The sequence below is a fragment of the Pseudorca crassidens genome, chromosome 2, assembly GCF_039906515.1.
Source record: "Pseudorca crassidens isolate mPseCra1 chromosome 2, mPseCra1.hap1, whole genome shotgun sequence".
In the NCBI taxonomy this organism is placed as follows: Eukaryota; Metazoa; Chordata; class Mammalia; order Artiodactyla; family Delphinidae; genus Pseudorca; species Pseudorca crassidens.
The window spans coordinates 75,744,232-75,772,141 of NC_090297.1; the positions used below are offsets into that span (position 1 = coordinate 75,744,232).

At 37.5% G+C, this 27,910-nt stretch overlaps 1 protein-coding gene across 1 annotated transcript; it reads left to right on the forward strand.

The window, feature by feature from the left end:
- Positions 1–1,132: 1,132 nt before the first annotated feature.
- Positions 1,133–27,673, forward strand: CLCA4 (chloride channel accessory 4). Its single transcript, XM_067726787.1, has 14 exons — positions 1,133–1,291; positions 4,239–4,379; positions 4,520–4,667; positions 8,003–8,111; positions 9,878–10,055; positions 10,404–10,622; positions 12,668–12,895; positions 16,197–16,374; positions 17,655–17,761; positions 20,540–20,755; positions 21,348–21,615; positions 25,119–25,289; positions 26,235–26,471; positions 26,895–27,673. Exons 1-14 carry the CDS (start codon positions 1,133–1,135, stop codon positions 27,335–27,337), a joined length of 2,802 nt encoding a protein of 933 aa, XP_067582888.1. The 3' UTR covers positions 27,338–27,673.
- Positions 27,674–27,910: the final 237 nt, after the last annotated feature.

Genomic DNA, 27,910 nt, shown 5'->3' on the forward strand with positions numbered 1-27,910 from the left:
GGGACACGGGTTCGTGCCCTGGTCCGGGAAGATCCCACATGCCGCGGAGCTGCTGGGCCTGTGAGCCATGGTCGCTAAGCCTGCGCGTCCGGAGCTTGTACTCCGCAACGGGAGAGGCCACAACAGTGAGAGGCCCACGTACCAAAAAAAAACCCAAAACAAAACAAAACAAATCACCAAACCGTATTATATTATTTGCCTTATAAAACAATATTGCCTTATTGTGAAGTGATAAAATCTATGGGCTCTGGAGTAAAACTATTGGGTTCAAATACTGAGTCTGCCATTTACTAGCTATGTAATCTTGGCGAGTTACTGAAACTGTGTGCCTAAGTTTCCCCAAGTATAAAATGAAGATAATATTCGTACTTATGTTACAGAGTTGCAGTGAGGAATAAGTGAGAGAATCTCTGCCCTGGTAAGTACCGAATAAATATTAGCTATTAATATGATTCACTCTGCCTCAATAATAACCAACACATACCATTCTTTTTTGATATACTTGATTAAAAACAAATTCTACTCATTCTTTACTGGACAGGATTTTTGAAGATTTACTCTAATAACTTTATCGAATCTGCCTTAATTTATCAGTCTTAAAAATATTTAAATTAGGGTTCAAAGCCATCTTACCTAATTTGACATTATTTACATTTAGTTATCTTACATTCTCTTCTATTATTTATACTGTTAGTAAATAATAATTAAATCACTCTGTAAAACTGAATAACAAAATTAGCAGTATTGTTTCTATTAATATCATTATGAAATTTTGTTTATTTTCACATTGCACTCTTCAGAAAATACAAAATATATGTCTATACAGAGGAAATTAGCTAGAATTAGAAAGTATAGAAAATATGTCCCCAAAGGAATATGTGCAATGTATTTTATTAAAATATCTGAACTCTTCTATGATTCAGATCATTTTTACAATAATATACAATAAAACGATTGTGTAAACTGAAGCCAAATATTTTCCCACATATGTAACTTTGACCTTTATACAGTCAATGTTGCATAATCAGCCAACGTTGACAACGTTTAAGAGTATATATATATAGAGAGAGATGAAAGGTGACAGAAAAGCTTCTTGAACAACATTGGGGCTGGGAACAACTCAAGAGGAACAATGGGGTTATTCAGAAGTTTTGTCTTCTTCTTGGCCCTATACCTGCTGCAGGGGTCCAATACTTCCCTTGTTCGGCTGGATAACAATGGCTACGAGGGCATTATCATTGCTATAGACCCTGCTGTGCCAGAAGATGAAACACTAATTCAACAGATAAAGGTAAGAAAGAAATGGGATTTCTTCTGTTTGAACTGATGAGAAAAAATATATAGTAGTTAATAATTGCAATGGAAACTTCTCAGCATTCTAGGAAGTTTAAAAGCAGCATGGTGAAGTAAAAAACAATGCTGCAATGGGCAGTGGAAATTGAAGGTTCTAGACAGCATTCTACCCTGTCTCACCATAAGACCAAAGACAAGGCATGGGGTCTCCCTGATCCTCAGTTTCTTAATCTGTAAATTAGCAACTGGATTTATCTGTTCTTTTTTTGGATGAAAGTTTACTTTTATTTCAGATATACTATAACGTTTTCTGAATATTAAGCATATTTCCAGGCCTACATACAACTCATTAATGTCTCTCAAACACAGTTTGCAGGGTGGTCCTCAGCACACAACTTCACTGCAGTACATCTTTACTGCTTAAATTCAGCCTCAGAAAATGTCTGGAGCACAGGGAGTGTTTATAGTCCCTGTGCCATTTATTTTGACAAACACAATCTCTTTTCACACTGCAGGAGGGAAAGAAAAGGGGATCAAAGAAAGAGAATCTTTGCTTTGGAGGAAAGAAAAGGGGATCAAAGAAAGAGAATCTTTGTTTTAAGTCCGTTGCTATCAAATGTTACGAACCGAAAAGGGAAAATTACCTCCCATCCTTCTGGTGAGAAGCAGCAGCAGGGTGAACTGAACTGGGAAGACAATCACTTGGACTTGTCTGTTCTTTAAACAGTTATTTATTGAATGCTTGCTTATGGCATGCCAAGAGAGAGAGCAGTGAAATTTTTTAAAGCTCCTGATCTCCTGCAGTATATATCCTTTTCAGATGATATAGATAATGAAAACATGTCAACGTAGAGCAGGCCAACGGTAGTAAGTTGCTATGCAGTACAATAAATCAGCAAAGGGGGATAGGCAGTGTTGGTGGGACTGGGGTAGGGAGAGAATGTGGGTTACTGTTTCATGCAGGGTAGTCAGGGAAGGTCTCACTGTTGATGTTACATCGGGGCGGAGGCCTGGAAGAGCCAGTTGAAAACCTAGGGGAGGGAACAGCAGGTGCAGTGGCTTGGAGGTGACAGCATGTCTGATGTGGCCAAGGAAACAACTGTGAATGAGCAGGAAGAAGGGTGGGGGAGAGCTGAAGGTGGAGAGGTAGCAGGGCCCAGACCATCAGAAAGATTTGGGCTTTTACTCTGAGTGAAATCAGAATCCATAGAAGAGAAGAGGTGTGTTCTCTTGTGCTTGTTCTGGAGTCACTCTGTCGGCAGTTTGAGGAAACACTGTAGAGGGCTTTCCTTTGTCCCTTCATCCTGTATAAGCTCTGTTGCAGCATAGAGGTACAGAGGGACACTGGGTCGGAAGCTTTTGCAAGTGAGAAGTGCTGGTGACTTGGAACAGGGATATTGTGGTGGAGATCATTAATGTGGTGTGATTCTGAACATGTTCTTTGTCTGTGAGGTTATCATAAGCAAATTTGCTGATGGTTTAGTTGTGTGGGGTAGGGGAGGGGAGGAGGTAAAAATAGAAGTCACAGAAGGCTTCAAGGGTGAGAAGTAATGTTGAATAGAAGCAGGGATATTGTGGTAGAGATCATTACTGTGGTGTGATTCTGGACAAATTCTAAGAGTGTCATAGAGAAATTTGTTGATAGGTGTGTGGAGTAGAGGAGGGGTGGAGGGAAAGTAGGAGACAAAAAAAACTTCAGCGGTTTTGGCCTGAACACTTGGAAAAATATAATTATCATCAATTGAGAAGTAACCTCCAACCTACTTTGGGAGCTCTCTGAAGCCCTCTTCCTAACAAGAGCTGGTCATCTGGGTCTCAGTCCTCTGCACTCGGGCTTCTGGCTGATCCCTGTCCTGAGCCTCGTCAGTTTAATGATCTCTTCAATACACTAAGAGCACACTAGACCATCTTCCAGAGAACAGGAAAGAATGTCCTGAAATTCCTGAAGAAGAATAATTTTATTGTGGTCTTATGTTAGGTCAGGAAGAATTGAGAGGAGGATCTACTTTGACATAAACAATACTGTAGACTGTGGTGTTGCCAGCAACATGAAGAGATTGACACCGTCATCCAGCACCCGGTATTCCTCAGTTATTCAGTGGATTTGATCATGCAGAATAGATTACCAATGAACATTTAATCCATCTATTTACTCCACTAGATAATAAGCTCTTTGGAGGAACAATTTCTCTCATTAATCATAACATTTTGGGGTTCAGGATACTAAACAATATAAGGTGATATTATTTTCAGCCTGATGGCAGAGCAAGAAGCTCTGCCTATGATCAAAAAGCTCTGCCTCTCCTATGAATTTTTCCACTACTCCACTCGCTGTGCTCCCAACCCAGCTGCCTCTGCTGGGAGGTGGGAATATAGTGAAAATCTCTTCTATGGGCCATCACCATGAACTGTTTTCCACAGCTTGCATCAGGTAAGGCTGTTCCCTACTAGGAATTATAATAGTAATGATATCAGTGAGTTTTATGACTGCCTATGTGTAGTTTATAACTAATTTCATGTTTGTGGCAACCTTAAAGATAGGTTGTAATAGTATATTAAGGAGACAAGGAGACTGAGATTCAAAGCAGTCATATAAACTAGCCAAGGTCTAAGCCAGAGTATTAAGCTAGTATTGGAACCAAGTCTAGATGCTTCCAAAGTCCATGCCCTTTATCATATTAGACAATTCCTTGTAATGCCAAACATAAGTATTTGACTTTTGATGTAGGATTATAGAAGACTGAAAGCTGTTAAATGTGCAGAATTAAGCCACAGTTTTGGATTGACAGGTGACAGATTTCAAATTTTGAATCAGAAACCCTACTCACCAGTCAGTTGCTTTTTGTATTAATGACTAAAGGTGAGAATTGCCTGTGATGAATGCCTGTTCGTTTTGTCTTCTCTACCTTGGCCATCCTCACTTCTCTTTTTTCCTATAATAATAGGACATGGTGACTGCAGCATCTACTTATCTGTTTGAAGCCACAGAAAAAAGATTTTTTTTCAAAAATGTATCAATATTAATTCCAGAGAATTGGAAGAAAATCATTCAGTACAAGAGGCCAAAGCATGAAAGTTACAAACATGTAAGACTCAAAAAGTGTCTCTTAAAAATATTTTCTCTGCTGCTTGTCAATTTTGACCTAAATTAATCATTTCAGAGTTTTTCACACAAATGTTATCATTCCTATTCTGACGTTTTAAACACCTTTTTAAACATTTTCAGGCTGATGTTTTAGTCTCACCACCTACCCTCCCCGGTAGAGATGAACCATATACCAAGCAGTTCACAGGCTGTGAAGGAAAAGGAGAATACATTCACTTCACCCCTGACTTTGTACTTGGAAAAAAACAAAATGAATTTGGACCATCAGGTAGGAATTTTGGTTAAAACAAATGTTTTGCCATGATTCCAACATGCAGCTTTATATCCATGTTCAGTATACAAGCCTTGGAGCCAGAGTCCCCAGGGTCAAATCCTGACTCCCCTACAGCTATGGGTGACTTTGGACAAGCAACCCAGCCTCTCTGTGCTTATTTCCTAAAAAATGGTGAGTAGAGGAGCTCCTATCTTATAGAAATGTTGGGAATATTAAACTAGATCATCCTTGTAATTGTATTCAGTATGGTCTCTACAGAAATTTGAACATGGGATAGCCATAGTAGATGTTTTGCTTTAGGAACACTTTTTAGGTTTTAATTTTTCAGTTCTCCACTGCTGGATATTAATCAATCACCTGCCACCTCCATGGAAGGCAGATTTGTGGCCCCTGAAAAGGGCCAAGATGACAGTTCCTGGCCAAGAGAAAATGCTCACAGGCTGTTAGTTGCTGATACTATTATTCAATCCATTCTTTGAACCAGATGAACTTGTCTATAAGTGATCATTTTTACCTATGAAAATGGCAATTTCATCTGGTTCAATCTAAGAGTTAAGATCATTGTTTCAAATGAACTAAAGCACAATATTTTTCAGACGAAAATGAAAATTATTGTCAAAGGAGAGTCCAACTCATGCGTCACTACTCAATGAAAGCCTTCCTGAATCTGCACAACCCAGAACCACTTCTTCCTCTTCCACTGCCCCTTCAGCGAACATTCATTAAGTCTCTTATCTCTGTCAAACAGTCAGCTAGTCATGGTCCTCAACATTGCCTGGACCCAATCCTAAAAGCTCCATCATCCTATCCCATCCCAATCTTACCTCTCCTCCATACCTTAGTCTGACCATGTTTGTTGTACTTGCCACCTCTAATCCTTTGTGCCCTTCTAGATATACTTTCTTTTCTACCTGACATATCCAGCAAAGTCAGTCATGTCAGCTACAAGTATAAATAGCACAACTCCCTCACCATTCTTATCCTTATATTTTATTCAACTTGCCAATTGTCTGTACTGAATTTCCAGTCATTTTTTTTGACTCTTGTTAATATGTTTCCAAGATTGTGAAAGGAAATTATAAACCTAATTGGTATATTTTAAAAAAACACATTTTCCAAGCTCAGTGAAGTCCTCAAATCTACTCAACAATGATTGGACTTGCCTTCTCTCCTCTCGCTTTCTCATTCTCCATAGCAGCTGTTTTAAAGCTTCTACCACTTTTCTTAAGATCACTAGCCAGTGTTTTACACCTCATGAGTTAACGGATGCCTTGATTGAGAAAATAGAGGTCCCTTCCTTCTTCCTTTCTACTCCCAAACTCATGTCCACCTTCATTTTCCTCCACTTCCACCTGTCTTAGAAGAGGAAGATTTTCTTCAGTGTCTAAAGCCAATGTCCCTACCGGAGTTCTTATTCTTTTCCCATACCCCTCACCTCAGCCCTTATCCCATAACTGACAGTTTCCCCCCTTCCTTCTTAGACAAGTGTTTCTGCCATAATGTGATACATGTGTTTGTGGGAAAACTCACATTCTGCAAAACAATGCCTTAAAAACAACAAGGCTTTTGGGGGGAAATAAGATGAAGAAGAAACTCCTCAAAATCTATGTATTTGTAATAAAAATGATAACAAAAACAATAGGTCCCTGGAAAGATCTTTTGGACCATCCAAGCAGCAGTTCAGTGTGGCTGCAAGCTGCCTCCACAGAAGATATTTAAAGTACAGAGACACACAGACACATAGACACACACACACACAGAAATGCTGTTGGAAGTGAGAACAGGGCTAGTAGGAACTGAGACAATGATTGAGATAGGAATGGAATTCTAAGTCAGAGGTGTTGCTTTTTTAATAAAAATTATATATAATTAAGATGTACAACATGATGATTTGCTATACATGTACATAGTGAAATGATTACTACAGTTGAGCTAATTAACATATCATCTCCTCACATAGTTACCTTTTTGCATGTGTGGTCAGATCACCTGAATTCTCTTCTTTCAGCAAACTGAGGAGGGCATGGGAGCCAGGCAACCTGTCATAAGCTGAAAAGAAAGCCAGTCTGAGAGTGGACTCTTCTAAAAAAAGGAACCACAGGTTCAGGCAGATTTAAATTTTCTTAAAATTCACCAAATTCCAAGCACTGTAGCTGATATGAGAGCTTTTTCCTCCCACACTGAAGGATGTATATAATTCATGTTCACTCATCTGGCCCCATTCGCCTAGGAACCTAAAAACAGTGTTTTAAACTTTAATGTGTAGAGGAATAATTTAGGGATCTTGTTAATAAGCAGATTCTGAGTCAATAGGTCTAGAGTAGACGCAAGATTCTGCATTTCTTGTCAGCTCCCATGTGATGCTGACACTGCTGGTGCAAGGAACACATTTTGAGTAGCAATGACTTAAAGAAGAAACATGACTTCTTCATAATACTGACAGTGTCCTCTGATTTTCAGATCTCACGAGGTAATCTGAATTGGAGAAACACACATTGTAGTGGACCAGACTATATTTCCAACTTCTACTTCTCCATATCTATTTCTGCTGAAGTTTTTCCTAATATTGCTAAAACAAAAAATGTACTTATTTTTTCATCCTGCATTTCAAGGATGAAATTCTTTATTCTTCTATTCACCCTGAAATTCTTAGGGAAGAAAAATTTTAATTCTGACTCCCTCTCTCTAACCTTATCCTAGTCAAGGATTATATCTTACTCATATGTATATTTCCTAGAATCTAGTATAGTGCTGAATATATATAATTGAAAATAATGTTTTCATTTCATTAATGCTTATATGTGCTAAGTACTATAAATTAATCACCTTATTTAGACACCCGCCCAAATTATATTTTGTCTATAGCAGTGTTTTTCAATCTTTTTCTTTCATTATCAATCTCCTACGGAGCATATATAGACATTTTTAAACTAATTGTACCTTCGTGAAATTTTAATACCACAGATGTGTTATACGTATGTTTATGTTGTTGGTAGGAGTGAGTTTTGTAGAGCCAAAAACCACTGTAATATCTAAGACATTTTGCCCCCCAAGAACCAAAACTCAAAGTTCAATCTGTTCTGCCCATGGCATACACATAATAAATGTTTCGTTGACTTAACAAATGTGGAATAAAAAATAATATGCTAAAAACTATATAATTAATAAAATGAAATGTAATTCAGTATTCTTTTTATAAACAAAAATATAAATGTTAGCAGTTATTCAAAGCCTAAAATTTCTGGATTTTAAAAAATTTTCTTAAAATATATGAGGGATGGATTATGTCACTTGAAATATAATCATGTATTTGAAATATTTTCCCACAGGTAGACTGTTTGTTCATGAGTGGGCCCATCTCCGCTGGGGAGTGTTTGATGAGTACAATGATGATGAGCCTTTCTACAGCGCTAACACAAAGAAAATTGAAGCAACAAGGCATGACTATTTAAACTGTCTTAAATTACTGCAGGCAGTAACTTCTCATTTTCCTTTGACTGATTTCTTTCAAAAGCCTTTCTTTCATTTTTGTCCCAATGCAGGTAACAGATACGATATCACAAAACAGTGCTTTTTGGTTTTTTAAGAAAATGTATCTCAAAGAAGCTGATTGTCCATTTATTTATTTATTCATTTAAAAAACTTATTTATTTATTTGGTTGTGCTGGGTCTTAGTTGCGGCAGGCAGGCTCCTTAGCTGCATCTTGCTGGCTCCTTAGTTGTGGCATGCAAACTCTTAGCTGTGGCATGCATATGGGATCTAGTTACCTGACAAGGGTTGGAACCCAGGTCCCCTGCATTGGGAGCACAGAGTCTTAACCACTGTGCCACCAGGGAAGTCCTGAAGCTGGTTGTTCATTTAAAATACACATAACTTCAAGAGCATTTGGTAGTCAAGTTGACATATTTTTATACCTCTCTACCAGAGCTGCCAGAACTCATTTTTGCTGAAGTGAGTGCTCTCTGTAAAGGGTTGTACTATGTGCTAGGAGGTTAAAATTATTTACTCTACAAAAGAATGAAAAAAATAAGTAGTGGTAAATACGACTGAGTAGGAAATCAACCAGCTTCAAAGAGCCAAACAGAAATTTCCTGGGATTTATAACGTTCATGTTAAAATACAAATCTAACATCACAGTTAATAATGGACAATCCTCTTGATTCTGAGATCAAGAGAGCAGAATGGGTGGGGTAATCGATGTAAAATTGGGCATCATCAGCTTAATCAATCTTAGATGCCCTGCTGGGGGAGGGGACTTATCAAAAATGTACAGATTTCAGAGTAGGTCCTTCCTCAGCACCATAGCACCAAGTTTTAGGATGAGTATTTTAAAGACTATTATGTGATTACATTTGTTTATATCATATTCCCCTAAATGTCTAAGTCTATGCATACTATTCATCATGGTTGTTAACACAGATAACACCATTATGTTTGCTGAGTTTTGGGGCAATAGAGGCACAGACATATTTAGAAGACTCCCTGAATTACTAAATAAAATCTAGTCTTTGCTTTTTAAATTTGAACTGGAATATACTGAAAAGATCAGCTACATTTCACATTCCAGCATATTTGTTACAATCACTACCACTTATGGCAAATTCCATGCAATAAAACATATGTCTAAAATCCCTCTACTATTCTTTACTGTCCTTGGCAGTATCCCAGTCTTTCCTTCTAGCCACATTTCACTTTGGATAAAAATATTCCTTGAATAATCAAAATACTTGTAGCTATGTGACATTTCATTCTCTTGAGGATAATTTCTTTGAATAAGAAATACACAAACAGCCTTAGGCTAAAGTGGTACCAAGAGTAAATGATTTCATAAGATGCCTTTTCCAGATGCCTGCAGTGCATTTACCATCACAAGGGTACTAGGAGAGATGTTTGGAAAAGGGGAGCCTACAGCCACTAGTATAAGCAGGAGAGCAGGAGATTTAATTCCAGAAGAGAACTCACCCTTTGCATAGACTGGAGATCCTACTTAAAATTTCCCTCAAAAATTTCTTGAAAAACAGATAAGTGCTCTGGTAGGAACCCTGAAACTTTGCTGTCAAAATAGGATGTATGTGGTATTCAAATAAGAATAAAAACCTTGATAAAGATCATTATTGAAAACCTTGATAAGAAGACCACTTAAGGTTTTATAAAAATTTTAATGATTAGGTTGCCTCAAAGACTAACTGTCACACATTTTCAGGTGTTCCACAGGCATTACTGGTATAAACAGAGTGTATAAGTGTCAAGGAAACAGCTGTGTAGCTAAGGGATGCAAAATTGATTCCAAGACAAAACTGTATGAAAAAGATTGTCAGTTCTTCCCTGATAAATATCAAACTGAAAAGACATCCATAATGTTTATGCAAGGTATTGATTCTGTAAGTATACCAATCATTACTTCAGACTGTATATTTATAATCAGAGGACTTGTTATCATGTTTATAAAATATCTGTTCAGGGATTAGATGTATTATTATAGAGCTCTTCGAACATTGGCTGGCACATAGTAAGTACTCATCTAGTGTCACCTATTATTATTATTATTATTGAAAATCTGCCTTACTATTATATGTTTCCTCCCTGAATCGTATTTCATTCAATAAACAACATTTTTAGAGAAGAGGTTTTTAATACTTTTCAGATTTGTAGTTGAGTTTTTAAATGCATCATATAAAAAAATAAATTCATCATATATAAAATTTCTTTTCATTTTGTTAACCTTTTAGGTCGCTGAATTCTGTAATAACAAAACCCATAACCGTGAAGCTCCAAGCCTACAAAACAAAATGTGCGATTTCAGAAGCACATGGGAGGTGATCAGCAGTTCTGAGGATTTTAGAAACACAGTGGCTATGGTGGCACCACCCCCTCCGCCTGTCTTCTCATTGCTAAAGATCAGTGAAAGAATTGTGTGCTTAGTCCTTGATAAGTCTGGAAGCATGGCTGTAAGTTCATGCACCCATTTTTCCTGGATGTAGGGACAGGGAAGTGACTGAATGCTTAAGGACACTCTGACTGCTACCTGCACCTGGATTCTTCTAAACTGCACGGTGGCATAAGTACCATCACTTCCTGTGATCTTGACCTCAAGAGGGGCAATGAACATTATAATGAAAGAGAAGGATGGCAATAGAGTTAGAAGGACCTAATCCAAGAAACTGTTTTTTTCCAGAAAATGGAGAGTTTATGGAGGAGGACTTTTAGGTCCTTTAGTAAAGCTTTTGTTAGAAGATCAGAACTGGAGACTGAAATATGTAAAAGTTTCCTAACCTTGCTCCCTCTATCTACTGTAAATACTTGACAGGAATGAGGAGAGAGTGAAAGATCAACCAGGAGAATTCTTAACATGGCTTTATCTTATCTGCATCATCTATATGAATGACCTCCTTATGCTCAAAGACACAGACAAAAAGCGTCACCATAAAGAAGATAGGACCAGATTCAGCCATTCATTCCTTCTACCCTCATTAAGTGAATGGTACTAGGCTTTAGGAATAGAGATCCATATCTTTGAACAGTTCATAGTTGAAGAGACAAAATTCTCTCTCTTCCGCATCATGAGTTAACTCATACTTACCTTACCCTTCAAAATTTGATGTAGGTACCCACTTTGTCCAGGACATGGGCCGGTCTTCCAGGCTGGGCTAAGGGCCCTTCAGCAGATCTTCCACAATGACCTGTACAAACCTCTTTTACTATATATTATATTGAAACTACACATTTCTCTCCTACTATACTGTGAACTCCTCTAGGGCTTGAAATCACGTTCTCTAGGAACCAGGCTCCCTAGGACTTGAAGCAGTCTTATTCATCTTTGTATCCCTTTTGTCTAGAATAGGGTTTATCACATGTAGGCACTCAATAAATAATTGTTGAAATGAATGGACTACAAATGAGCAGATGTAATGTGATAAGGTACCCAGAAGGATGGCACATTTGAGGCAGAACAGAGCATGCTGAAGATCAGGAATAATGTATTCAACAAATGGGGGTTGGGTGGTAGTGGAAAGGGCAGAGGATGATACAGCTGGGTGAAATAATCCACAATAGCACAGGGTTTCCGAAAGAGCATCAGAGTGGTAGATACCAGCACACAGAAGTGTTCTAGGAAGTGTCGCTGGGGAGAGATGAGGTTCTTAATTGGAAGAAGATGAGCAGCCTCCCCTAGACAGGGTGCAGGCAGAGCCACGTTTAAAGATAAAGCAAAGTGGTAGAGAAAACCTGCTAAGATGGGGATGTAGAAAAAGTTCTTCACCATGATTTCGTTCCGTGGAGTTCAGAGGGAAATTTGGGCATGTGTTAGGAAGAAGTACCACAGGTCAATTGGTATTGAGGGACTGAAAAAAGACAAACGCATGGAAAGGTATATATCCTGGGTATTCACCTAGGAAATAAGGATATGAGTCCTAACGGGTTACCAAAGAACCAATTCCAGTTAATCCCTAGTCGAAATGTGGTGGGGAGAGGTTAGGAGCAGAAGAGGAAATGGGTGGGGTAGGAATGGGGTCTCTCAGAATTTAGAGTAAGTTTCATCTTTTGGGTAGTCTGGTGGCCAGTGGATGGAGAGATTTCAGTTTCTAGCTGGAGTCCATGATAGTCTGGTTTGAAACTGTGGGACCTGGGGAGGAGTTTCATCTTGATACAACTGGAACAGAGGATCCCAGGAGTAATTAAGCAGTCTCTAAGATGTCATCACCCCCTCAGTTCCAGCCCAACACCCACCCTACTCTACACCTCTAATTTAGGTTCTTAGAAGCCAAGAATCAGCTCTGGTTAAAAGCCTGGGTTCCTTACTATACTATATATATGTATTACATAATAAAACTGTATTTTTTAATTTTATCAATTGAAAAAATGTTTTCTTTTATAACATCAACTACTATTGACATAAAATCTTTAAAAACAAATTCTATTCACTCATTTTATGTGATCTGCTATTATTTTCCAGTCAAAAATTACTTGGTTGTTTTTCCTAACCTTTTTTATTCAGGGTTCTAATCGCCTAAATCGAATGAATCAAGCAGCAAAACATTTCCTGCTTCAGACCGTTGAAAATGGATCCTGGGTGGGGATGGTGCACTTTGACAATACTGCCTACATCAAAAGTAATCTAATCCAAATAATAAGCAGCAATGAAAGAAGACAGCTCTTGGCGAGTTTACCTACAGCTGCTGGTGGAGGAACTTCCATCTGCAGCGGAATTAAATCAGGATTTCAGGTGAAAATTGTACTTCAAATATAGTTTGTTTATTATTAGGACATTTTTATGTTAAGTGCTGCTTCACATACTTGCTCCCTAATTTTAACATAACTAATTCTAAGAAGCATAGAACTAATCACATAGAAAAAATCACTTGTCCATATTTTAATGGATCAGTAAATCAATGAGTAAAGTAATGGGTAAATAAATGACCATTAAAATTCCACTGGAGTATAAGCCCAATGAGGTCAGAGACTTTGTCTTATTACCATGTAGTAGTCAATGCTCAATTAATGTTAATTAAATAAATAAGAGTTCTTGAGCAACAAGAGTCATCAAATTTTAAGGCAAAGAAGAAAGTCAGATGGTATGATTCCACTTCAGGCCAATCTTCATTTTAGTTTCTGTGACGTTCAGTTAGGGAAACTAATGTTTATCTGTCAAAGTTCCAGATGTAGCAGGAACTGTTAGTCATACTTAGGGTAAGGAATACTGGTCAGAACATGAGTTTTGACATCAGAGTACTGGCTCTGCTACTTACAAGCCATGTGATCTAGGCAAAGTTTTCAGTCTCTTTGGATTCTCAATGCCTTATCTATAAAATACAGAAAATAAGAATGCCTATCTCATAGGATTATTATGAGCAAAATGATACATGTTCATACTTAGAACAATATTTATTATATTACATAGTGAACATATAATTCACAATAATTATTATTATGAACCTTATTTTTATACAAATGGTCATCTTGAACTCACAATTAATATCATTTGTGTCATTTTCCTGCTTAGAAATCCTGTCCCCTCACAGTCTATAAAATTAAGTCTGAATTTCTCAGTCTGATGTTATTTAAAAGCTTCTCAGCCTCTGATAAACCTGCCCTCACCTCTCTTGCCAGTATTTTCTCAGTTCTCCCTTCCCAATGCTCTATTCTCCAACCAACTTACTGTACACATTGTTCTCCAAGCCCACTATGTACTAACAGCCTCCATATATTTGCCCATGTAATTCCTCTGCCTAAAGTGCTTCTTTTCCATCTTTGCATGTTAAAATTGTACCAATTCTTCAAAATCCTTGCTCCTTTATGTAGCTTTTCCTGCTACTCCCAACTCTATTGAATATCCCTCTTTTATAAATAGAATAGCATTTTTAGCATAGCTTTCTACCACGAAGTCTGGGTTCAAACTCCAATGATCACTTATCAGCTTTCTGACCCTAAGCCTGACGCTTCACCTCACTAGCCTTCAATTACCTCATCAATAGGGTAATGAAAGCTAGCACGTAGGGTTGTTCATGTTTAATTTATTCAACATATTGTAGGGAGCAGGGAGTAAACATAACATATTTTAATTAATTCAACACATATTTATTTATGTAAGAAGCAAATCTTGCATGTTAATTCAGTGGGGAACAGATAATACATAGATAAATCAATCAATTAATTTATTTTAAAAACAATAATTGAAGGTTGTGGAGATAGTGTTGTGAAGGGACCAAACAAAGGTAATGTGATTAAGTAACAGGGAAAAGAGGAGCACAGCCTACTTTAGGTAGAGAGGCCATTGAGGCGCTTTCTGAAGTGTGATGGTTAAGCTAAGATTTGAAAGATGAGAAGGAGCCAGTGGTTCAGGCGGAAAGAAAAGGGCAAAGTCCCTTGGGAAAGAGGTGAAAAAAACTAAATTATTCTAAGAAATGATAGAAGCTATTGGCACTGGAATTTGGCAAATGAAGGGGTATGAAATATGATTGCCAGGTAGACAATGGTTAGATCCTTCAAACCCTCAAAAAATATAAGAGGTTTGTATTTTAAACACAACAGAAGGCTTTCAAGTATCAGAGACTGATAATTAATTCATGTTTTAGGAAGATGACTCTGGTTGCCTGATTTAAAATAAAATGTAGGGAGTAAGAGTGGTAGTAGGGTAGTAATCTAGGGACAGGTTGGGAGTTTGGAGTTGGATTAAATTACACAATGTGTAAAACACATTTAACACTTAGCAAATTTCAGTAAATGGTAGCACTATTATATTGTTTCTCTTTACTGAATATATTAGTTGTGTATTTGTCACTCTTCTCTATATTTCCTCAGCTTATCACCCAAATCTCAATAAATATCTTTAAATTTAATTCTTTCCATGAATGCAAAAAACGATGTAGTTCCTGCTGAATCCCCAGGAACCAGTACAGTGAATAAACTAATACAAGAAAGGGAGATGTGAAGGACAGAGAACCATGCTTAATGTCTGAATCTTCATTTGTTCTCGACTGTGTAGGGGGAATGTGGTGGGGATGCTGTATAAATGCTATAATGTATCAACGCATTTCCTATATTTTAGTTTGGTTCCTGCATATCACGCCATATTTCACATATATTATAAAACGTACATAATAGTCATTCTTTGCCTCAAAACATGCAAAATTTGAAATGAAACTGGTCACTTTGTCCCCTGACACCAGCATTATTAAGAATTTCTACATTCTAAACCCTCCTTTGTAAATCTACACACACCTCCACTGCAAGTTCATGAAAGCCACTGATAACCTGTCATTTTTTCCCTCTTGGACTGGACTCAATTTCTCAAAATGGTGTGTCAAGAAGCCATTACCAACAAAGCTGTCAAAGATGAAATACGGTTGCTATCCTGGGATAAATTCTCTTTATCCTTTCTTACAGGTGTCTAGATTCAAAACTCTCAGTTGGTTCAAGCCACAAATAGAACACAATCTCAATAAGTCATGTATTCTCTTACACCACCAATATGCTTAGTTTTGTGCTTGTGACTATGAGAGGTAAAATCAAAATTATATAACAAGATCTCTAACCTTGACCTGCTTAGAACTTTCCATATCTTTTCTTTATAAGCATACTGAGGGTTCCCTAATTTGGAGTCATTAACTTTTTTAAAATGTTGAGGTAAACTCTTAATGCATCTAGCTGCATATACAACAGACTTTATACACCGAAGCCTGTCAGAGGATATGCTGGTCAAAGAAAACAGAAGAATATTTAATGCCACATTCTGCCATTATATTTTTGGTGTCTACTTGTCCTGAGTTCCCCAGACTGAGATGTCATAGTCATTTAACCCAAGCAGGATTTTCCACACCCCTGCTCCCACACAAACTTCATCTGAGCAAACATTCCCTACAGCAGGTGGACAGAAAAATAAAGTCATGTTTAAGTTCCCCTAGCAGTTGTTGACTGCAGATCCTATGATTTTAAAAAAGAAGCTATCTCCTCTTTTCTGCACACTTTATTTTCTATGTCCATTTGATCTAGGAACACCTGTAATAATGCTCTGATTATATTTGTAGGTAATTGGAAATAATTACTCCCAAATAGATGGATCTGAAATAGTGCTGCTGACTGATGGGGAGGATAGCTCTACAAACACCTGTATTGATGAAGTCAAACAAAGTGGGGCCATAATTCACTTTATTGCTCTGGGACCAAATGCCGATCGAGCAGTCATAGAGATGAGCAATGTAACAGGTAAAATATGACATACATTCTAGTCCTTTGATAACAATGCATAAATGTAGAGGCTGACAATTCGACAACTTCTCTTAAGCTCCTGCTGTGCAGGTGCTGTGCTAGGAGCCTGGGACCAGATTAACTCTGGTTTAACACCAGACCTGATCTCAAGGTGCTCACAGTCATGCTGGCAGGAGAGACAAATAAAAGTAGTAATCAGATAGCATAATCAGATAACATTCTTCCATAACAGGAGACATACATAGGAGTCAAGCACTATGTGGACAGAGGGAGCCATTGATTTTCCCAGGGTTGAACAGAGTCAGGGAAAGAAGGCATGAGAGACAAGGTGACATTGGAGCTGGACATTTATCAAGTTGTTTGCTTTCTCTGGAAGAAAAAGTGATGAGAGGGAAAAAAATCATGTTGGGATGACAATGCAAGCCACATTGAGGGACAGTGGGAAATACATGAGACCAGAGTCTAGACTGGAGGTTAAGGAATAGCTCAGGCTGTATAAATATAATAACAGGTTTCTGATTAAATATACAATAGCTATTATCTTAGATACAGAGACATGTAATGAAAATGGACTACATGTTTTCAGTGTCTTCTTAAACATAGTAGAGAACACAATTTATAACGTTATGAATATCAATTATTGCATTGAATTGACCTCTAAGGCTACCAAACATATACTTGCTCTTTAATGCTTAATTGTACAAACTCCCATCATTTCAAAGTACTTTTACGGCCATTGTAAAATATTTCTGTCCCAAGTATTCCCCCCAAAGTAGTGCCTTTTTTGGACTTGTCTCTATTGTTTACCATTTTTTTAAATCTCCTCATTGCCAACTATTGTCAGAATATCTCAATATGAAAGTTCTTTAACTTTTCTAATATTCTGATTCTGATCCACTCTGGCTGGAAAACTTGAAAGCTTACATTGTTAGAACTGTATCTTAAATGATAATTAAAGTGAATAATTCTCCTAACAGGTTATGTGAACTCTGTGAGCTTTAGTACATGAAATTGTAACATTTTTCATATTCTTTGATTATTTCATGCATTTAAGCCAGGAAGATTTCTATAAGTGGGGTTTAAAGGTAGCTTACCTCCCAGTTATGACATTTTTAAGTTAACATTTCAGAGTTAAGCATTACACCTATCTGATTTTGGTCTATTTTAACAATACAAACTGAAACTATGGCTTTGTTTACCCGATATCTAATTAATCACTAAAATGTGAAAATATTTATTTTCTGGAAAGCAACCGATTTAATGTATTTACACCTTAGGAGGAAAACATTTTTATGCTTCAGATGAAGCCCAGAACAATGGCCTCATTGATGCTTTCACGGCCCTTGCATCAGGAAACACCGATGCCTCCCAGCAATCTCTTCAGGTCAGAGTTCCCAGTCCTTGGGTTTTTATGTCTGCGTTTAGCCATAACCAAGACAAATAATTTGGTTGTTATAAGTTTTGAGTTCTATATCTTTCTCAAATAAAATTTTAATTAAAAAAATCAATCTGAAATAGAAATTATCCTTTAGATATGACCAAATTAAGTGTTGAAGTATTGAAATAGCAGGTGTATTTTTTTTCCTTTTCCCATGGGGTTTGGTCAAGGGATAACATCAAAACCTAATGCTGTTAAATTTTCCACCAAAAATAGACTTTGTCTAATAGTATAGCATCCGTTTTTATATGAATGCATTAAAAATACCTCATGGGCTTCCCTGGTGGCACAGTGTTTGAGAGTCCGCCTGCCGATGCAGGGGACGCAGGTTCGTGCCCCGGTCTGGGAAGATCCCACATGCCGCGGAGCGGCTGGGCCCGTGAGCCATGGCCGCTGGGCCTGCGCGCCTGGAGCCTGTGCTCCACAACGGGAGAGGCCACAACAGTGAGAGGCCCGCGTACTGCAAAAAAAAAAAAAAACCAAAAAAACAAAAAAAACCCTCATGCTTCCAAGATTTACCCAACCTTCACTGCTATGAAATATATTTAATTTAGATAAATGAACTCAAGAATGTGGATTGGAAATGGAAGGATTATATCTTGGAAATAAATTTGTCAGGAGAAAGAGAGTGAATAATCAGAGCATATCTACAAGTCTAGGGCTTCTCTTACCTCTTAAAGCACTTTTTTCACTGTCTTTTTATGTTATTCACCTCTCTTCTCTTTGTTTGCCTCAACTCTGCTTCTCTTCTGTGTTTCAATAACACCACCGTTTTCTGTTACTTACATTTAAAAACTTGGAATAAATTGATTCTTCTTTGTTCATGCCCCATGAAAAATGTTAACAGAGCCTGTTTACTTCAAAATATAATTTACAAAATTCTGTTTCTCTCCACATCCATTCCCACTAAGTCTATATCATGTCACTTTACACCAAGTCATCCATCTACCATCTTCCAATTCACCTCATTGCCTACTTTAAAACTTGACATATTCATCTAAACCTATTTTCCTCTACTCTCCAACAATGAGGAGGACAGAAGTATAGGATGTAAGGTTAGGATAATATTGCAGATTGGTTTGGAGATCTGGTTTGCAGTTCAGCCTGAACCCAAATTAAGAACAGGTCTGATATCTAGCTTGGCAGTGTACAAAAAATAAACTGAAGGAGAATAAAGCTCATTCCTGAGGGTTTCAGTCTTGTTGACAGAGAATGATGACACAATTGTCTAAAATTGACAAATAAGGTGAGAGAACTAATTTTGAGGATATCATTTTATGCTTGTTCTGTGTGGATGATGGTATATCAGAGTGGAATATACCAAAAGAACTTTAAAATATAAGAGCAGAAATTGGGAAATCAGCTGCAAATGAGACATTTGCGTGCAGGAGGTGCTCAAAGTTTGGGGGATGGACTTTTTAAACAGTATGAAAGGGGGAGGAGTAAAGTTTTGTTCCCCTCACTTGAAATGCCTATAGGTTCTTAAATAGAGGAATAACAAAAAGAAAACAAATTTTTGAACGGTTAATCTGGATTGACATACATGATGGGTAAATCTTGGGAGAAAATAGTGACAAGGTAGAGGTATGTTATCTGAGTGGATGGAAACTTGGATTTGGATGGTGGAGCTGGAATACAGAGAAAAGTTTGCATCTCTCTCTTTAATTAGTTATTTTGCCATACTACTACTATGTAGGCAAGGTCTAATAACTTTCCTAGACTTTCCTGATGGGGAGGCTTAAAAAGTTATTTACATTCAAATTTAACTCAATAATATTTGTCCTCTCAAAGACATGTCCATTTAACATAGGACTAAGATATTTGTCATGGCCATTGTGTTTCAATGGTAGAATTCATATCCTTCTATCAGCGTTGGTGTGAAGGTATCTGCGGTTTAGGACTGTGATGGAGTAGAAGTGACATTTCCCATCATTCCTAAAATGACATATCTGAAGGAAGTAACTTCTTGGTCAGTGGATAAAGTTGGCTCTCCTTGACTGAGAGTTGTCCACAAAGACTTGAAAAACTTTCCTTTAAGCCCCTCTTAGAGAAAGGTCCTATCCTTCACTTCTTCTCTCCTCAGGATTTCAGACTTCATAGACATCAGTTTTCCCTCTTTCCACTCTTGTTGGGCATGATTACTGTCCAATGTTAATGCTCTATAGTGTGTGAAAAATTATTTCAAGATTTCACATCAGAAAAATATCCCTGTTTGTCTCATTATTTGCTAGTTCTGATTTTCTCTCTTGAACTCCACCACTTACTGTGTCTCCTCTACTCAAACACTCTAGCCACCAGCATTATTTTATTTTAGGTTATCAAGAAAATGGTAAACTGAGGGCAACACACACACACACACACACACACACACACACACACACACAGAGCTAATCTTCTCAGAGGTAGATGTACCCTTTAATGCTAAATCCTAGGGTGGGTGTTTGCCAAGACAACTGGGAAAATAATAACAGGGCCATATCTCCAGCTGTAAACCCCATTCTCCTGCTCTAATGCTTTTATTATACCCTGTGCTATCCTCAGTCCCTATATTTCCACACTTTCTGACTGACAACAGTCACATCCCAATCAGCTTTCAGAGAGATCACAAGCCTAAGGTGGTATGCCATATTTAAGTTTGTTCTCAGGGCAGAAATTTTAAAATATGTAAAAAAGCATAAAATTACCCTCTTCTCCAGTCATTAATTTTTTGATATATTTAAACAGCTTGAAAGTAAGGGATTAAAACTCGACAGTACTGACTGGATGAACGGCACTGTAATAATTGATAGCACTGTGGGAAAGGACACATTCTTTCTCATCACATGGAACCAAAATCTTCCCGTTATTTCTCTCTTGGATCCCACTGGAAACTCAGCGGGAAATTTCATAGTGGATTTACCTTCCAAAATGGCCTATCTCAGTATTCCAGGAACTACAAAGGTAAACAATTAACTTTTGGACTTCCTCGCAAATTTATTCTACAGGTGAAAATACATTGTTTAATATCATAAATATGGGTGCCAATACTTGTATCATTTCAAAATTAAGATAAAATAGAATGTACTTTCTATGCCTGTATGGTCCTGAAACTTTTGGTGATAGGAAAAAGAAAGAACTTACACATTAGGAGGAAGGAAGAGAAGGGAAAAAATTAGGTAGGCTAAGAATAACTTTGAGGAGGCAATGTAGTAAGAGTCTGTGCAGCTTGCTGTGTAGATAGCTACAGAGCCATTTCTTAGTACTACCAGATCATAGAATCTGTGGACTTGGAGATCAAAGGATAAGGTCAAGGCAAACTTTCCAAAGCTTATTTTTACAGAGATTTCATAAATTTTGGACATCAGGCATTACAATAGTCAGGATGTCCTAACCAAACTGCCTCAACTCTCATCATTTTACCCTCAACCCCCCCCAAATTCTCAAAACCCTGTTTATTCTGCAACAAACTTATACAATTTATTTTAGAGTTAGATAATGGAAACAGAAAATAACTTGCTCTTGGACACTTACTCCATTTCCATTGAATTTTTAGGTGGGTGTTTGGACTTACAGTCTTCAAGCAAATGCAAAAGGGGAGACATTAACTATAACAGTAAATTCTCGAGCGGCAAATTCTTCTGTGCCTCCAATCACAGTGAGTGCTAAAATGAATAAAGATACAAACAGCTTCCCCAGCCCAATGATTGTTTATGCAGAAATTCTACAAGGCTATATACCCATTCTTGGAGCCAATGTGACTGCTTTCATTGAATCGAATACTGGGAAAACAGAAGTTTTGGAACTTTTGGATAATGGTGCAGGTAATTCACAGGTTTCTCTGAACAAGCCTATATTTTCATAACTCAGGATATGTTATGTCCCTGTGGCAGTGTGGGGCAGAGGGATAGGCACCAGAAGAATTGATGCAGATTTTGGATGAGCAGCTGGACCAGCATGAAATTCTATCCAGGTAACATCTACAGAGTGATTTGCAAGTGTCTTAAACATGGTAAACACTCAATGAATTTTATTTACTGTCATTGTTTGTCATCTAGACAACCAATGTTTACCAACAGATAGGAAAGTCTCATTGGAGAGATTGAGGACTGAATCAAGAATTCTTAATAAGTGTTTCTAAGGGGCATATAATCAAGAAAGGCTGGTGAGAGACAGTGAAACTCAAGCAGTAGTATGAAATTAAGTAGAATTTGGGCCCTTGGCAGGGAGAGGGTGACAGGCAAGAGTAATTCCCAACAGCTAGATAAAAGTTCACATATGCTCTCAGGAACTGAGGCACAAGGGAAGGTAGATCTGCCATAACAGAGGAGGGAACATCACTGGAGCATCATCAGATACCAGATCTGACTGGGAGAAAACAAAATAGAGTGTTGGTCATGCTCTATCTCCTTGGTCTATGTGGGTGAGTGGTACTTAAAGACCTTTTTCCCAGACTCTGAATTATTCTGGGAACTGAAACTTCTTTTGACAGATCATTTAGTAAAGAAATTACCGCATCAGTAAACTTCTAAATTGTCAGAATTTTCTATCAACTTCTTTTCAGTGTAATTAAATCAGTCAATTTATAATCCTACCATCAACTAGAGTTGGCCCTGTGAAAAATCTAGAAGGCAAAATTGTTCCCTGGTTCACCTCAGTGTTTTCATCTAATATGATAATATTTTCCTAAACTGTCCAGTGACTCTTTCCTTTTCCCCAACCCCTTCCATGCTACATTAAAACTCGTGTATCTTGTTTCATTTCTCAGATAAAACCCAATGACTACTTAACTAATTTGGGACACCTTTACCTAAGAAGGTATTGGTGATTAACAATGACTTAGAGCAGGGGTTCTCAAACTTCAGCATGAAAGGGAATCACCTGAAGGGCTTGTTAAAACAGAATACGAATGTTGGAGCCTTCCCTAGGAATGCAAATTAAGAAATTTGCATTCCTAATATGATCCAGAGAAATGCAGATGCTGTTGGTCCAAGGACCTCATTTTAAGAACCTCTCTCCTAGAGTCACAACCTCCCTGAGAAATGTGTTTGCAATTTAACAAATAACTCTAGTACCGGTGATATGAAGAAGTATCCTTATGATACAGTATTCCTGAGCTCCCCCAAATGTTTGTTCTAATAATAGATGGATTTTCCACTGTTAGACCAGAAAGTTAATGGATCATAGTGTAAGAGGTAAGGATTAAAAATAAAAAGGAGAGCCTAGAGATAAACCCACGCACATATGGTCACCTTATCGTTGACAAAGGAGGCAAGAATATACAACGGAGAAAGGACAGCCTCTTCAATAAGTGGTGCTGGGAAAACTGGACAGCTACATGATAAAGAATGAAATTAGAACACTTCCTAACACCATATACAAAAATAAACTCAAAATGTATTAAAGACCTAAGTGTAAGGCCGGACACTATAAAACTCTTAGAGGAAAACATAGGCAGAACACTCTATGACATAAGTCACAACAAGATCCTTTTTGACCCACCTCCTAGAGTAATGGAAATAAAAACAAAAATAAACAAATGAGATCTACTGAAACTTAAAAGCTTTTCCACAGCAAAGGAAACCATAAACAAGATGAAAAGATAACCCTCAGAATGGGAGAAAATATTTGCAAACGAAGCAACTGACAAAGGATTAATCTCCAAAATTATACAAGCAGCTCATGCAGCTCAATATCAAAAAAACCAAACAACCCAATCCAAAAATGGGTGGAAGACCTAAATAGACATTTCTCCAAAGAAGATATACAGATTGCCAACAAACACATGAAAGGATACTCAACATCACTAATTGTTAGAGAAATGCAAATCAAAACCACAATGAGGTATCACCTCACACTGGTCAGAATGGCCATCAGAAAATCTACAAACAGGGCTTCCCAGGTGGTGCAGTGGTTGAGAGTCCGCCTGCTGATGCGGGAGCCGCAGGTTCGTGCCCCGGTCCGGGAGGATCCCACGTGCCGTGGGGCGGGTGGGTTCGTGGGCCATGGCCGCTGGGCCTGCGCGTCCGGAGCCTGTGCTCCGCAACGGGAGAGGCCACAGCAGTGAGAGGCCCGCATACCACAAAAAAAAACCAAAAAAACCCCAAAAACTACAAACAATAAATGCTGGAGAGAGTGTGGAGAAAAGAGAACCCTCTTGCACTGTTGGTGGGAATGTAAATTGATACAGCCACTATGGAGAACAGTATGGGGGTTCCTTAAAAAACTAAAAATAGAACCACCACATGACCCAGCAATTCCACTACTGGGCATATACCCTGAGAAAACCATAATTCAAAAGGACACATGCACCCCAACATTCTTTGCAGCACTATTTACAATAGCCAGGACATGGAAGCAACCTAAGTGTCCATCGACAGATGAATGGATAAAGAAGATGTGGCACATATATACAATGGAATATTACTCAGCCATAAAAAGAAACGAAATTGAGTTATTTGTAGTGAGGTGGATGGACCTAGACTCTGTCATACAGAGTGAAGTAGGTCAGAAAGAGAAAAACAAATACCGTATGCTAACACATATATATGGAATCTAAAGGGAAAATAATGGTTCTGAAAACCTAGGGGTTAGGACAGGAATAAAGATGCAGATGTAGAGAATGGACTTGAGGGCACAGGCAGGGGGAAGTGTAAGCTGGGATGAAGTGAGAGAGTAGCATGGACATATATACACTACCAAATGTAAAATAGATAGCTAGTGGGAAGCAGTCGCATAGCACAGGGAGATCAACTCGGTGCTTTGTGACCACCTAGAGGGGTGGGATAGGGAGGGTGGGAGGGACGCACAAGAGGGAAGGGATATGGGGATATACGTATTCATATAGCTGATTCACTTTTTTATATAGCGGAAACTAACACAACATTGTAAAGCAATTATACTCCAATAAAGATGTAAAAAAAATCTTTTAAAATTAATAAATTAGCTAAGGAAATCTTGACATAAAAAATAAAATAAAAATAAAAAGGAGTGTTTGAAGATAAGTCAAAATAGGTAATTTGTATGTGACTGGAGTGATAATTAAATCTTATGCAAAGACAATTTTTCTTTAGTGGGGATCCTTGTGTGTATACACACACACATACACACACACACACACACACACACACAAAGTAACACAAGGATATCAATTCAACATGATACTAGTTGGCAGAGCAAAATGGAAATATTCCCCAAGGGGTCAATCACAGAATAGGGAGCCCAATCAAGGCAATATGCTTATAAAGGCCATATACTTGGTTTAGAAAATGCATAAATTTCTCTTTTTCTTTACAGTAGTAATTTATTCTTTCACTTCTATAATAAGGTGCTGATTCTTTTAAGAATGATGGAGTCTACTCCAGATATTTTACAACTTATAAAGAAAATGGCAGATATAGCTTGAAAGTACGGGCTCATGGAGGAGAAAATGCTGTCATGCGAAACTTATGGCATCCACTGAACAGAGCTGCATATATACCAGGCTGGGTAGTGGATGGTGAGTACCTCATAATATTATTCAAGCCGTCACTGAAACCCAGTGACGGGTTGAATAATTGTGAGTTGATATCGTTAAGGCTGCAAATAGTTTACAACTTCAGAGTATAGCTTTTCCCATTTCTGGAATGAAGTTCTCAGTCATACTACAGTGTGCCTCCAAATTAACGTAAGGTTTGGTACAGTGTCTGGCATCTTGATAAATGTCACCCATTATTATATTAGTTTGGAGCATCTTACCTATATCAACAATAATATGCCACATTTTCAGTTCAGGATAAAGCAAACAGGCTAATGGGTTATGTACCTAAGTACAAACCAGTGGTAGAATTTATCCTTCCGATTACATATGCTGTTAAAAGATATGTGAGTAAACATTAATTTGGAAAGTTTTTACTGAGTCAAAAGGAAAAATGTGTAGAGGAAGGTGATGATAAGGATTAAAAATGCATTTTTGTTAGCTTTCCTTTGTTTTGTCGCTTGTGACTTTTAGGGGCTTTCTGTTGGCAATTGGAATATAACCCGAAGTATTATTCCCTAACACTTGCAACGGGGAGGAAGTAAGGAACCTGGCACAAGTGGTTGGGAGGGAACCAGTAGTAATTTCCCCAGGTTTATTCCCATCTTGAAGATAATTTGAGAAATAAAGCATTTCCTTTTTTTTTAAGGCATATGTTGAATTATATAACAATATTCCCATTCAGTGCAGCCTTAATGCCAAAGCCATTTATTTATCCAGTTCTACCCTACAATACTCCGGTCAGGATACTAATGAAAGAATTCCTCCACCAATTGCATGCTTATGACTTTGTCACCAAAATTAGTAAAATGTAACTGTGTATATGGGGAAAAAAAGGGAAAGATGTGGGATAGGAAATACAATTTGTTGAGTTCTGAAAATATTAGTGCAGATTTGCCCATTAAATACCAGGACTTTTTAATGCAGGGAACATTAAAGGGAATCCACCAAGACCTGAAATTGATGAGAACACTCAGACAAACTTGGAGAGTTTCACCAGAACAGCATCTGGAGGTGCATTTGTGGTTTCAAACGTTCCAAGAGATCCCTCCTTGACTGACGTCTTCCCACCAAGTCAAATCACAGACCTTAAGGCCACATCAGATGAGGATGAGATCAGTCTAACATGGACAGCACCAGGAGATGATTTTGATGTTGGAAGAGGTAAGGACGAAGTGTCATGCAGTGTTGATTAAGTGAAAGTTGCTTGTTGCAAAAGTGAAAGTTGCTTTTTGCAAAAAAAACTTTGCAAAAAAGTTGCCTTTTGCAAAAGTTGCAAAAGGGTGTAAGGTTGTGTGAGAGGAAAACAATTTACAATTAATCGCTCAGCAAAGTATTAATTTTATAATCTCGTGTTTTGAATCATCAAATGTGACACATTTTAACCTGCTATCACTTTTCATAAAGAAGGTAGCATTTGGCAGAGTTTAAAAATCAGAATTCAGCTTTTATGGAAAAATAAATAAGGCTTTGGATATGAGTATAAGCTTGGCATGACTAAATGACATCTTTGAGGAGAATGAATAAAAAGAAATTTAATATGGTATGCTCTAGTTTCTAAACTATATGTAACATTTTTTTTCTTAGTTCAAAAGTATATCATAAGAATAAGCGGAAGTATCCTGGATTTAAGGGATAATTTTGATGATGCGCTGCAAGTAAACACTACTGATCTGTTACCAAATGAGGTCAACTCCAAGGAAAACTTTACATTCAAACCAGGAAATATCTCAGAAGAAAATGCAACCCACATATTCATTGCCATTAAAAGTGTGGATAAAAGCAATTTGACATCAAGGGCATCTAACATTGCACAAGTAGCTTTGTTTGTTCCTCAACCAGATGACATACCTGATGGAATTCATCCAGATCCTACTCCTGATAAAAATCCCCCTAAGTCCGGACTCAGCATTTCTACTTTGGTGGTGTTAGTGGTTGGCACTGTGATAATTGTCAGTCTGATTTTGAGTATCACCATTTGTGTCTTAAGCAGGAAAAGAAATTCTAGCAGACCTAGAACAGGGTTTTAAAAAACATCAATGACAAAAGTAAAGGATGTTTCTCAATTTTTAAATTTATCATGTGTGATCATGAACTCATACAAATAATTTTAAGAGTTTTAGAAGGGATAGTTTGACTACATATAAACATGAAGAGGTATCTGAAAAATTGTGAATCAGTATTAAATTAAATAATTTTATTCATTGTTTTATCACAAAAGGTGATAAAGATCCTTTTTCATATTCATACCTGGGTGTATATTATCTGACACAAAAGTTCTCTATAAAAATTCAGATTTCATCAAGAAGTTAAAACTGTCTATTGGAGTGGTCAAAATCCAAGTGTAAGAAGGCAAATAAACAATATTTGAGAAAAATGAATTTGGTCTCAGTATTTTTCGGTATAAATTGATTTTATTGTATTCACTGAAGGTCTTCAATTATATACTACTATATACAATATAAATAAGGACATGTTTACTGCACTTCATTGATATGGAAGATAATATTAAAGAAGGTAGGGAAGAGGAAATAAGTGGGAAACACCTGATAAATGGGAATGCTGGTTTTACTCTCATAGCATTCATTGGAAAATGAGCTGTG